The 13,845-nt window shown below is 39.8% G+C and overlaps 1 protein-coding gene across 1 annotated transcript in view; it reads left to right on the top strand.

Moving 5' to 3' along the window:
- RASA2 (RAS p21 protein activator 2) overlaps nt 1-13,845 on the top strand; it is a 104,241-nt gene that overhangs the window by 71,772 nt on the left and 18,624 nt on the right. Inside the window, exons 10-16 of the mRNA XM_075004370.1 lie at nt 2,496-2,652; nt 3,053-3,201; nt 5,216-5,330; nt 5,935-6,009; nt 8,585-8,708; nt 11,289-11,395; nt 13,749-13,835. Coding sequence (XP_074860471.1) covers nt 2,496-2,652; nt 3,053-3,201; nt 5,216-5,330; nt 5,935-6,009; nt 8,585-8,708; nt 11,289-11,395; nt 13,749-13,835 — 814 coding nt within the window. The remainder of the gene's footprint in view (nt 1-2,495; nt 2,653-3,052; nt 3,202-5,215; nt 5,331-5,934; nt 6,010-8,584; nt 8,709-11,288; nt 11,396-13,748; nt 13,836-13,845) is intronic.

The raw sequence follows: 13,845 nt of genomic DNA on the forward strand, positions 1-13,845 counted from the left end.
GCAGTGTGGGACTCTTCTTTATAGGCCTTTTTCGATCTGTGACAATAGGAAATGCCACCATTTCTGTTCTCTGTATGGCCACAGTGTGGGATCTCTTAAGGACACCTACCTCCTATCACTTGTAATATTGGTGGTCTACCCATTTCTCCCGTCTGGATAATACACAAGATTCTGATGAAGATCAGACTGAACCAGGCATGGTCATTCTCATAGCCCTAGCAGCCCTGGTTCAGGCAGCGTGGTTCACCACCCTGTTAGGCTGCCTGGTGTAGACCCCACACCAGTCTCAGCTCTACCCAGACCTATCTATACAGTGTGAATATATAGATGTAGGTAATCTGATAAAGATTCTGTATTATACATCTTTATTTTGAAGATTATAAAAGTAGGTTAAAGCAAATTAGAGTACTTTTCCATCTTGGGGAAATTTATAGTCATTACCCATCTATATAGTTAGATGCTGTATTGACCTGAGATGAGCAATTGTCTAGTAGCTAATACTGGAGAAATATGTTAACTAATCTCAGCAAAATTTTAATCCGAACATAGCCTTGCTTAGTAGCTCCCATGTCACACTATTAGTTTTGTTACCACCATAGATGAGTCTTGAGTTTTAATATTTAAAAACATGACTGCCTCCCTAGAGCACCTGTGGCCTCCCAGACCCAGGTTTTAGTTATGGGTGATAGTACAAATTATGGATAAGTCATGGATTGTGAACATTTGTTTACTGCCAGTGAGATGTCCATGACTTTTACTAAAAATATCTGTGATTAAAATGTAGTCTTCGTAAGTAAATTTAAAGGGTTCTGAGGTCTCTTCATCTGGCAGTCCAGGTTTGGACTGTGGTCTGCCTGTTGACTCTATCTGATGTATACATTGGCATGACACTGTCATTTGTAGTGACTCTTAACATTAAAATAATAATTTGTAAAAATGCAGTTGTATAATTGTACAAGATGTTTGAAAATCAGCATAATCTTGACGATTTGATGGTTTATATTAGTCATACTTGTTGAAATGATGAATTACAGTAAACCCTCAAAATACGCGGCTTCAAGATGTGCATAACTCTCTTTAACATTAGGTAGGCACAACCTGAAGCTGCTCTGTGGCCCCTTCCCCCTCCTTCCCCTAGCCGCACTGCTGTCAGGCTGACAGGTGTGCTGCTGGAAGTAGGCAGAGTGAAGAAGCCAGGAAATTGACCAGCCCTGGTGAGCTGTTCAGTTTCCTGGTCCCACAAGCAGAGGGGATCTGGGAACCAGGCGGCAGCCTGGTACCTGTCAGCCCTGTGCTCGCAGAACCGGGAAACTGACCAGCCGTGAGCTAGTCAGTTTCCTGGGTCCCACAAGCAGTGGGGATAGGGGAACCAGGTTTCTTCCTGGTTCCCAGCTCCCTGCCACTCTGGGAGCCAGGAAACTGTCCAGTCCTGGTGGGCTGGTCTGTTTCCCAGCTCCTGCAAGTCCAGGGGAGCTGGGAATCGGGCAGCAGCCTGGTTCCCTCTCCCCTCTGACTTGTGCAAAAATTCAGGTTACACAAGGGTTGCTAGAACGCAACCCCTGCATAACTCTCGGGTTTACTGTACCTTATCAAAATGTAACTTACACAACTACACCACCTGCTGGGGTACAACTGAACTGCAAAAAAGAATCATATAATAATTATACAGTGGTAACGCTGAATAAAGAAAAGAAAAAATAGAATTATAATAAAAAACTAGCGTCCTTAGATTACTTTCTGACAAAATAAAATTCAGGAATTTTGAGGCTAGGAATAAAATAGTGCGTCTTCCAAATTTTCAGTTTCTCCTTCTGTTTTTTGCTTTTCAAGCTTTGTAGTTTTTGAATTAGTATACAATATAATTATAACATGGATTTTTCCATAGCTGCTATTGTGCACTTTCAAATAAAATTTATCCTGTTTTCTGCTTGGTAATGTGTTCTCTACTGAATATTTTTCTTCATAGCTTTCACTTATTTTTGTTTCATTCTAGACCATCTGTAATTTCTGCAGATAAATGCTACTGCTATTGTAGCAGCATTAATGTGTATTTAGTATAAATGTAACCCAGATTTAAAATAAGAAAACCATTTTTTTGCTGAATAAACAAGGACCAGCATTTTTAAGTTCTTTCTGTATAGCCCCACAAAGACTATCACTCCACACAACTCTCATCCATGGAGAAGACCTTATATGGCCAATTAAAGGAATTTTTGAAAAACAAAAAAAGTCTTTAACTGAAGGTAGGCGCATCCAGTATAGACCATCAAGACACAACACAAGGCAATTAAGAACAATTCCTTTAATTAACCATATCAAGTTTTGCAGTTTTTTTCTTAACTTTTGTTAAAACTATTGATGGCAGGGTCAGATACGTACTGGTGAGTTGTTATACTCTGGAAAATTTCATTGACGTTTTATCATACTGTGGTATTTATGTAGCTACTTACCAATGATTTCTAGCATAGTATTTTTAATTGCCTTTTTGTTTTCAGGTACTTACTACAGCCAAGAGAAAATGGAAATAAATCCTCTAAAACTGATGATCTAGGATCACTTAGATTAAATGTTTGTTATACTGAAGACTATGTACTTCCGTCAGAGTACTATACTTCTTTAAGAAATTTGCTGCTAAAATCACCCGATGTTCAGGTACTACTTTTTGTTTTGGAAGAAGCAGTCTAGGGTCAAGTTATGACCTGCCTGTGCTGCTTTAAGGAAGTAAGGAGACCTATGGCTTCCTCTCTGGAGTGAGTCTGTGCCATGACAGAGCCTGTGAAGCCTCTGTTCCTGCTGGTCTGGGTGGTTGGAATTTTGAATCTCCTCTTGTCCCCCTGCCCTTAGCCCTGGCCAGTACAATGAATCTGGGTGAGAGGGTAAAGTATAACTGCTACAAGGCTCTTTGCTGGTTAGTTTCTCTCTGGAGCAAGAGGAGGAAACAGATCTGCAAAATTATTACCGTCTGCTGTCTTGTTGAGAGAATTAATGTTTTCCAGGTTGTGTTCAAACTGTAACTATTTTCATCTTGGTTTCACCTTTATTTTTGTTACAGCCAATCTCTGCTTCTGCTGCCTACATTCTGGGTGAAGTGTGTCAGGATAAATATGATGCCATTTTACCTCTTGTGAGACTATTGCTGCACCACCATAAAATAGTACCATTTGTCACTGCAGTGGCTGAACTAGACTTGAAGGACACTCAGTATGTTTCATCTTTCCTTAATTTCATGATAACACCAGGTGTTTTATTTTGAGTGTTCTAAACCTTTCCATGATCAGTTTTTTATAAATTGTCACTCATTTCATTTCCTCATTAGATTAACTGTGACTATATGTGATTACTTGTCGTTGAATATTTTCTTGTAATATCACTCAATAATATCATTCTAGTTGAGGATTGTAATTTCTGTGGCCCTGTTTTAGAGGAGCTGGTTTGGTTTACTAGAAGTGTCCAACAGCATTTGGTTTTGTTTTTTGTTTCTAAAAATTACTATGTCCATATTTTATAAATTTTTAGGTCATCAGTCTAAAACTAATCTGCTTTCAAAGATTGTTTATACCAAGTCTTACTTCCATATGAGCTAAAAGACAACATAGATACTGTTCTGTTGTGTAAGTGTGGAAATGCTGTGTGCCTGGGGTTCACAGCCTCCTGTGCATTTTGAAAACTACACCGTGGCTGTTTAAACCACCCATTTTGGTGGCCTGGGGTCAGACACAGAGGGACCAACAGCAAAGCCTATTGGTATGCAGTTACATATCTCTGTGAGTCAATCCACTGCACCCATATTTTGGAACAGAAGACAAAGTAACTGTAACCCCTGAGAAAATGCAGTAGTGGCCACTGTGGTGCTGTTATGTGCTATGGAGTTGGGAAAGGAATAGATTCCATTAATGTAGAGGTCATCTCTGAAAAATTTACTTACTCCAGTTTTGCATACGGTGAGAAAATCTGGTCTATATTTAGGCTTGGAAGAATTCAAATTACATCTTTTTTTCATTTCGACCATTTATAGTGTTTAACTTTTTACAGTTGCTGGTAGCTTGGGGTGTTAGTGTCAGGGCAGCACTGACTGTTCCCCACACTGGTATCAGGACTAGAAGGGGATCTTAATGGCCAAAAGGTGCAAGATACAGTCCTGGTCCCACAGAACGGAGACTTCTGGCCAGGACTGTAAAGATGACAAGCCCCTGGCTTCAGGGTGCTGCAGAACGGTTGAAGACCAGGGATGACTCCCACATTCTCCTCATCACTCACAGCAAGAATGAGCCCCCAGTTGCTGAATGGCTCCTGCCCATTCTCTTCTGGCACTGGTGGGGATTCTCTTTTCTATTCTGCCCTGCAGGACTGCAGCCTTCCCCCTACTTTGTGCTTGAAGGGTAGAGGGGTTAACCAGCCCTGTGGCTCTACAGGGAGCTCTCTACAGTTCAGCTGGCCAACATACACTCCCATGGCAACACAACTGCAGAGGGGTCTGTGACCAATCCTTACAGGCATAAAGTGTAATGAGAGACTGGGGAGCTGTTTGCTACCAGTGATTTATTTTTTGTCAATTTCAGAGGTCAGCTGAAACTGACATTGACTGACAAATATCCTTTGAAATCGAATGCTGGCAAGCCAACTTATGTTTTAAGACTCTGGCTGTACTTTAAAACATTTTTAAAAGTATGATTCTGATGGGATGAGTTATGCATCATAGGTTTCAATGTACACGTTTTTATCATAATTAATCACTGTAATTTAAAATGTTTTATATTGGACTTTTCAAACTAGAAACACTTATTTTACAATGCAATATATGGCTTTTTTTCATTTATGTTCAACAGCTACATCCAAACCACAGCCTTAAATTAAATATTTATTGGTTGGTTGAAGAGTAATGTCTATATTTAGTAGTGTACTGTTTAGTTATAAGTTTTATCGAATTTTCTCCAAATACATTTTTCTCACAAGCTTTATAGAATTCTTCATCTAGAAGTGTTCATTTTGATTTTCATGTTCATAATTTTAATAACTACAGCAATGGGACTGTTTTCGCTGCTGTTGTTGCTGTTTCTCTTTCTATCCCTCAGTGGGCAATTTCTTGTTTAAATATAGTAAATGTTTTCTAGTACCCAGCTAAACATGAATTTATGTGGTCATAGCATTAATAGTCATCTCTACTGGTTTTGTTCCTTAGATGGATTGCCTCTTTCAAATCTCTTTTTTGTTACAGAGAAGTAAACACAATCTTTAGAGGAAACACCTTAGCTACTCGATGCCTAGATGAGATGATGAAAATAGTGGGAAAGCACTACCTAAAAGTTACTTTAAAGCCAGTCCTAGATGAGGTATGGGGTCTTACTCTAAGTATTCGGGGTAATATGGAGACTGTTGTGGCACCATCTCTTTTCAACGTATACTTTCGTACAGCTCTTTTATATAAAGAATATGCTAAGTATTTGGTTATTATAGTAGCATGTGAACCAGGTTATGATTATGTAGCATATGTAATATATTTTAATCTAGAACTAAGATTAAAATTGTTATGAACTAAGTTGCTTGGCCAAGGCAGACGTTTCAGACCCCACAGAAGCTCTTAGAAACGTTCTGCCATGCAGCTTCAGCACAAACAGAAAAAGGACAATGGTTGTTGCACCGCCCTCTGACCAGATTCAGTGTTTCTACTGGTAGACACAGAGATACGGAGATCCATCATGGCAGCGAATTCCTCTGATTTAAGAGCACATAGATAAATGAGAATTAGATGGGATCTTTGCATGTTGTCCCTTCTAGACTATGGAGACATTATTAACTATATTGGTCTTTGGATCCAGGACTTGTTCTTCAGCTGATTAGTTTAATATCAGAATAGGTTGAAAATTGTTATAGTTAATCTTTGAGATTTTTGTCACTTAAGAAAAAACCACAAGGTTTTAATTTATATTGTTTCAGATATGTGAGTCCCCTAAACCCTGTGAAATTGATCCGATCAGATTAAAAGAAGGTGATAATGTAGAAATTCATAAGGTAAGTGTCTGAATTTTTTTTGTTTCCACCCTAATGAATGTCCTAATTATTATCTAAATTTGATACAGCTGTAAAAAAGATCACTTACATTGTAGCATTGGCAAAACTTTAGGATGCTCTGTTTCTGGTATTGTGACTTTGTTCCTGTAGCGTTACTAGCACTAAAGTGTGTTGTCTTGAATTTTTCCATTTGTGGCATCAGCAGAGAAGCCCCTCCATTGCTTGCTCTCCATTTCAGCCATTACCTGTGTTTCAAGTTCTGCATGCATCCTGAATACTGACCTTCCCCCGTCTGAATTCTTTTTCGTATGGGAGATCATAAATTGACTGTTCCCACTGTTAACTTTGCTTAAAGTTTCATTCAGTGAACTCTTCACTTGCCAGTGCTATCATTTAATCCGTACCACCTGGTGATATCTGCTGATGGCTGTTGAATCAATAAAGAATTAAGTAACTCCATGGTGAGGAATGTTGGAAGCGTGCCACTGTGTTGCTGAAAGGCACTGTAATGTGGCCTTCCTCAAGAGATGTCCTTGCAGGCGCTCCATGTATTGTCCGGGTGCCATTCCAGCACATTCAGAGATTTGCCAAGACGTCCTGTGTGGGCAGTGCTGCCGCTGTGCATCTTACCAGCTGGAACTATGCATGCATGGCCCGTGCCCTCCAGTTCCTTCTCAACTGCCCTGGTCTGAGGCAGAACTCCCCAGTCCTCAGAAAGAAAGAAATTGTTTGTTAGCAATAGTTAGTGATTATTACTTAGAATGGTGTAGTTAGTCTTAAATTGTTAGGATAGTTTAGTCTAAATTTTTTTTCCATATTTAAAATACCGGTTCACCAGTCTGTAAGCATTGCTCAACTTGTAGAGGCGCTATGCTGGTGTTAGATGGACATGCTTAATGCATAGCTGCTTGCAGGAATCCCCCATCACTCAAAAATGCCCTCACTACAGTTCGCTCAAGGCTAGGGCTCATAGGGATAGAGACTTGAGACTGAAAATCATTTTAGTGCAGAAGTTTCTTAGACTTTCCTCGAACATGGGCAAACAGCCGATGCTAACCTCCTCCATTGTCTCCCAACTGCAAGCTTGGCACCAAAAAAAAAAGAGTAATTCTTTGGTGCCTCAGGGAGATCACCATGCCAGGAAATGATCACCTGTTTGAGTCTCTTCATCGGAGCTCAGGGCCTCTTGTATTAGCACATACAATGCCCCAGCACCTCCAGCATGGCCCATTTGGCACTTAAGTCTGCTGCCCATCATGCCAGCACTTCCTGTTCTTTGATGTACCTTTCCGTGAAGGTTGCCTTTCTCGCGATGATCACATCCGCCTGTTCCATAGGAGCTCTAGTGGCTTATGTCTGAACCTCCTTACACCATATTTTCTAAAGATAAGGTGGCTCTACACACACGCTCCAAATTCCTTCCAAAGATACCATCCTCTTTCCATATCAATGAGCCCATCCACCTCCCAGTATTTTTCCCTGAGCCGCACACCAATGCATTTGAGGCATCCAGGCACACATTGGACATTAGCAGAGCCTAAACATCTACATAGACAGAACAAAATATTTCAGGAAAACAAAACTACTATTTATGGCCATAGATAGTCGTTCCAAAGGGCTACCGATATCGAAGAAAGGACTCTCCAGGTGGACCATTAATTGTGTAAAACTCATATGAGCGCAAGGGAATTCAGCCTCTTTGCCCTTAACAGCGCATTCCACCAGTGCTGTATCAACTGCCGCACCCTTCCTGCACAAGGTCCCTTTATTAAAAAGCCGTAAAGCTGCCATATGGGTATCCCATCATACTTTCAGCAACCACTATGCCCTTACACAGGGCTCCAGAGCAGACACTTGAGTGAGCAGAACAGCACTTTCCTCAACTTTCTGATGCCCCAAAGCCCCTACCACGTAAGAGTCACTGCTTGTTAATCACCAAAGGTGGAGCACCTGCAGGGGTATCTTTTGAAGAAGGGAAGGTTATTCATCTGGTGCAGAAACTGCAGTTCTTTGAGATGAGTGTCCTTATGGGCGCTCCACCACCCGTCCTCCTTCCTTCTGCTTCGGCACCTTCATACTCCAAAGTAGAGGAGGAACTGGAGGGCGCAGGCCACACGTGCGCTTCCAGCTCTCACGGCACACAGCGGCAGCACTGTGCACATGTGGCCCGCATTGGATTGCCCGACAAATCTCCAGTCAGAGGCACCGGAATGGCACCTAGACTAAAGGTGGAGCCGCTTCAGGGACACTCATCTCAAGGAACTCCAGTCACTGCACCAGGTGAGTAACCTTCCCTTGTGTTCTCTATCATTGTTCTGTATTAAAGGAAACCAATAGTGCTTTTCCAGTGGCCGCCTAATTCTGAAATACAGTGAGGGTTACCAAAGTACCATTTAGCAGTAACAATCTGTTTTTTTACTAGAGTTTCATAGTTGAAGAGATCACCTGTATTTAGTTATAGACACGATGTCATATATATACCTCCTCTTTGTTTGTAGGAATAAAAAAGCATTTTGTTGTATTTAACAGATATATTAACTTTCTGAAAGCATGTACCTATTTTTATCCTTTTTAGGAGAATCTACGTTATTATGTAGATAAAGTATTCAATACAATAGTACAATCAAGTATAAGTTGCCCTACGTTGATGTGTGATGTGTTTTACTCTCTGAGATGCCTTGCTGCCAAAAGATTTCCAAGTAAGTGTGTTTAAAAAACTCTTGTTTAGAAATTGACAAAAGCTTTTTTTCATCTGAGCATCTTTTATGGTCTCTATATACTGTTTGCCAAGTGTGAAATATTTAAAATTGCTATGTTATTCTCTCTAGAGGTTTTGTAAACATTTCTACCTTTTCTTAAACTGCATGGTACATTTTGTTAAGCTGGTAACAAAGATTCTTTTCCTGGTATACTGTAATAAAAAAATTGGACAACAGCAAGAGCTTTACTGAGTAGACAGTAGTACTGATGTAAAGGATTTACGGGTTGTAATGAGTTACATATTAAATATCCATGTGATGTAGTTTAAAAAGCACTGTCACTCTGGGGTGTATTCACAGGAGTTACTCTATTTAAGATACAAGTGTTAATTGTGCCACTGTTCATGGCATCAGAGAGGTCAAAGTTGGGGTTTTGTGTCCATGCTTTAGAAGGATGTGAACAAATAGGAGAGGCTCTAAAGAGAGCAGCAAAAGTGATAAAACGTTTAGGAGAAAACTGGGTATGTTAATCCTGAGAACAGAAGACAGGAGGACACCTGATCAGCCTTTAAATATCTGAGGAGCTACTATTAAGGGATGGTGATCATTTGTTCTTCATGTTCACTGAAGGTAGAAGAAGCAGTAATGGACTTTGAGTATTCAAATGAGGTTTAGGTTAGATATTAAGACAGCATTTTCTAATTACAAGGTTAGTTAAGCTGTGCTATAGGCTACCAAGGGAGTTTGTTTAATGTCACTGTTTGGACTGTTTTTTTAAGAATATTAAAAAAAAAATCTGTCAGGGATGTTCTAGTACATTAGTTCTGCCTGAGCGTGGCAGGGGGATAGACTTGATGACTGTTCCTTCCACTTCTATGCTTTTATGATTCTAGGAGTTCTTAATACACCAGAGCTATAAGACAGAGCAACATGTGGCTAAAAACTTTTGAGACCACTAGAAAAACACAAATACTGAAGGTATTTTAATAGTCAGGTATTAATGTTCAGATAACTGCTATAAAAAGCATATTATGCTGTAAATCTGAAGCTAAGTTTATTTTTGCTTCTGTGTAAAATACAACTACTCATAACATATTAGTGCCATTTGCAGTTCCATAGTTAAGGTAGAGTTGAGTATTTTGCAGTTAATATAGAGATTCAAACAGTTGGTCACCTAGGAAGAATTCAGAATATCTAACCCAAAATTAAAGCGCACATTCTTTGAGTACAGAATTACTTTCCCAATAACTTAAATAAATTAATTCAAAACCCGTTAATCTTCATAATTTTTTTTTTTTTACAAAAGGATCCTTTAAAAAATTTAATGCCCTTTGTCAGATCTCTTAATACTGGAATAAAACAGACTATTGGAACTTCGCATATAGCTAAAATTCAGTGACATCTCACCCATTGCTACAGATGAAGAATATTTATCCTAAAGAAGAGCTTTCTGTATCATTATTCATAACTGAAAGTTGTTTCTTCACTAGAGGCCAATAAATGTTCTTCAGCCAATTCCGGGGTAATGCCATACTCTCTTTCAAAATGTCTATCACCTGCCGTTGTCAAAGGCACTGGGACTCGTATGTTCTCAGTTAAAACAGTACTTTCAGAATGGCCACTGTCTCACAGTGTTCCCTGTAGCAGTGAAACCAAGCCGCCCTCAGTGAAGACCATGACGCCAACTATATTGTCAGGCATAAGTAAAAACAACAGAGATAATGTAAATATCCCCAAAACTTGTAAATTCAACATTAAAGTTAAAACCAAACATCAGTGGTTTGAGCATTGGCCTTGTAAACCCAGGGTTTTGAGCTCAGTCCATGAGGGGACCATTTAGGGATCTGGGGCAAATAGATTTAAAAAAGAAATCTGTTAGGGATGATGCTTGGTCCCTCCCAAGAGGGCAGGGGACTGGACCCAATTACCTCTCGAGGTCCCTTCTAGCTCTATGATATGTATGTTTATGTACGGAAATAAATAGTTAAGTGACCAAACAACCTGGACACCTCCCAGTTGTGACATGAGGTTACAATGGAGGTTGGGGAAAAAATAATTGGTCTCCTACAATTAGTTTTATTTAATCTGAGACTAAAATTTATTTACTAATCATAATGTTATGGTTCTGTGATGTTGTTATAGGGTCGAGTTGAAGTGGTATGTGGATGTCTTAAGTGTATTTGCATACCTTAAAAAGAAATCCATATATGGTAAATAAGTTTAACTGAATATACTAGACCATTATGCTAGCCATAGGTAGTGGGTCATTAGCTGCCACAAGTATTTTTAACTCTGCAAAGTCAATATGCTCAGGGCAGGGTCTCATCAATATGATACATGAAAACATCTGTAGCAGCTGTGTTGCTAACCCCCGTGGAACTTAAGCCAGTGTTAGCAATAGTAGAATATTTTCTTCTCCCTATTGCCACCTTTTCATTTCATACACCTCATTAGTTCTGTTCTGTAGAAAAATACTTGTCTGTTCCCCATTGATGCTATCTCCTTAAAGTTTTATTTTGACTGTCTTCATTGCTTCCTTGTTCAGCTTAGTTAGTTACATTTCATGGTTTTTTTCTGCAGATGACCCTCATGTACAGTATTCTGCAGTGAGCAGCTTTGTGTTTCTTCGTTTCTTTGCTGTCGCTGTAGTCTCACCTCATACTTTTCATTTACGACCTCATCATCCAGTAAGTTTTTGTAAAGTTTTATACCACTTTTTCCTCATAATCTGTACATCTCTTTAGATAGAAATGTATAGAGGCAAAGCTTCTTTCACTGGCTGTGCTCTGCAATTCAAAAAGTAAATTAGAATATTAATTTTCTGCTAGGGTGGGTTTTTCCTTTCATACCCGGTCAAAGGAAGGCACAGCTCTGTGGTTTGTAGGGGGCAGGTAGCTAATAGCTTTTAGTGGATGCTCACAAATGTAGTGCTGTTTTTAACTGAGAATATGTTTTGGGGTATTTTAGGGGAAGGTGCTTCTCTTTGTGGAAGTGAAATCTTAGGGGTAGGCTTTTTCAAAGGCAGTAATGGTGGTTATGAACCTCAGTTCCACTGATTTCCTTCCTCCAAACTGTATGAAGTTAGGCATCTAAATATCATTTGGGCCTTCGAAAAATATCCCTTCTTCCCCTAGTCTCTCAAATGGAAGTTACGAGAAGTGCTTCTTGTGATGAAATAGGGTAGCTCCAATTTGTGCACTAATCTGGATTTCACTTACTTTCTTGTGTAGTCAGATTTTCAGTATAATAGCGAAAGTTGTACATATTCTATTTATATAATAGGCAACAATATTATAATTGTAATATGGAAAGTACCCATCTGAAATTTTGTACATAATATTTTGTTTAAATTTTATATTAAAAAGGTTAATGCATAGGAGCAAGCAACTGAATTATTACTTATGTGTAAAGGAAAACCTAACTCTTTGAATTCTCCCTGAGAGTAATTTATGTTTAATTTCATACGCCTATTGTCCATGCCTTTGGTGTTTTCAGGAAAAAAAAAATCTTCTAAAATAAATTTAGCAAATAGTCCAAAGACTTTGTTCAGCAGTAGGCACAGGGACCATATGGTATAAAGATCCATCAATAGAATTAATACTTGGGAGTTGTAAAGAGGCAAAGCGGGTACATTTTCCAAGGCCACAGCTGGAGTCTTCGTTTAAAATGTGTGAGCTGGAAATATATAAACTGGAATTGGCTAAATATTTTTTGAAAGACAGAATAATAGCAGTGTGCACATGACAAGCTATTTAGAAAAAATGTTGAGTGCATGTGTATTGTGACAACTGGTCAACTTCTATGGCATTGACACCACTTCTGTTTCCCTCTTAGTCCCAGCAATGGTCCTCTGTGGGGAGATGTTATGTACAGTAGAAGTCTCTAATCCAAACAAAATGGTCTTCTGCCCCTCCTGGGCTACCTTTCTACCAGCTCCTTCGTAGAGTGTTGACTTTCTGGACTTTCTCCCTGTAGGGCCATCTCATACATGAGCTGCTGACCCCCCGGCTTCCTCACTGGAGACCTTTCCCCAGTCCAGTTCTTCCCTGGCAGGATCTTTAGTCATAGTCTGTCTCTACTGCATCTGCCTGGCGGTTGTCCTTTTCCAGGCCTGCCAGAGTAAAGGTCTGCTCAGCTGGACTCAAGCCTCAGGGTTGTTTTCCAAAATGACCCAGCACCAAATCTGATTCAGCACCACCACTACTCCCCTGCAAAGGGTTGGTTTGGCAGGAGCTGGGTGCACAGGTAGTTGTGTGACCCTTGCTCTGCTCCTGGCGTTGGCCATTGCTGCTTTGCAGCGTGCAGGGCTGTGATTCCTTGGCATACCTGCTCTACAGCACTGTAAACAGAGAGGTGGTAGTTGCTGGCAGGAATGGGTCCTGCTGCTGCTGCTCCAAGCCTGTGGGCTGGAGGAGGAGAGCCATCCAGAGCCCAAGAAGATGATGTGTACCTTACACTTATGGTTAGGGCCCATCTGGTTTGGGTCATGTTGCAGGATTCTTTCACACAGAACATTCTTCCTTTGCCACCCTCTCCCTTAAGTCATAGAGGACGTTACTAATCAGTGACAGGTGAGGCTGACCTTTCTCCCTTTGCAGGGCTAGCTAACCTGTGATGGTAACTGTGTATTTATATAATACAAATCTGTCTTTCAGTTTAAAAAAGAATTGGGTTTGAACAATAAAACATGCAAAATCCAAAAACTCAACAAACATTGAAACGGAAAAAAAAAATCTTGCCAAAACAAAATGCTTCTTGGTGCACACAGCTCTCTTTGGGCAATTGTTAGTTTAATGCACTACTGGAAGGTACATAGATCCTACAGTGATAGGAGCAGTACATGAAACCTGTATATAAGAAGGTAGATATTTAAATTTTCTCATGTGAATTTACATTATTTCCAGCTAGAAAGTAATGTGTGGCATGTTAAGTAAGATAGCAATTTTGCCAAATTTCTGTATTGAAAACCAGGTTTTGTGCTGAGTTGTGTAAAAATGTAAAGGGAGTCTTCACTTTGTTTCCCAAAATTATGTATTTTAGGATGCACAGACTTCTAGAACGTTAACTCTTATATCAAAAACCATCCAAACTTTGGGGAGCTGGGGAAGTTTGTCCAAAAGCAAGCTTGTAAGTATCT

This window comes from Carettochelys insculpta, chromosome 10 (assembly GCF_033958435.1).
Source record: "Carettochelys insculpta isolate YL-2023 chromosome 10, ASM3395843v1, whole genome shotgun sequence".
Lineage (NCBI taxonomy): Eukaryota > Metazoa > Chordata > Testudines > Carettochelyidae > Carettochelys > Carettochelys insculpta.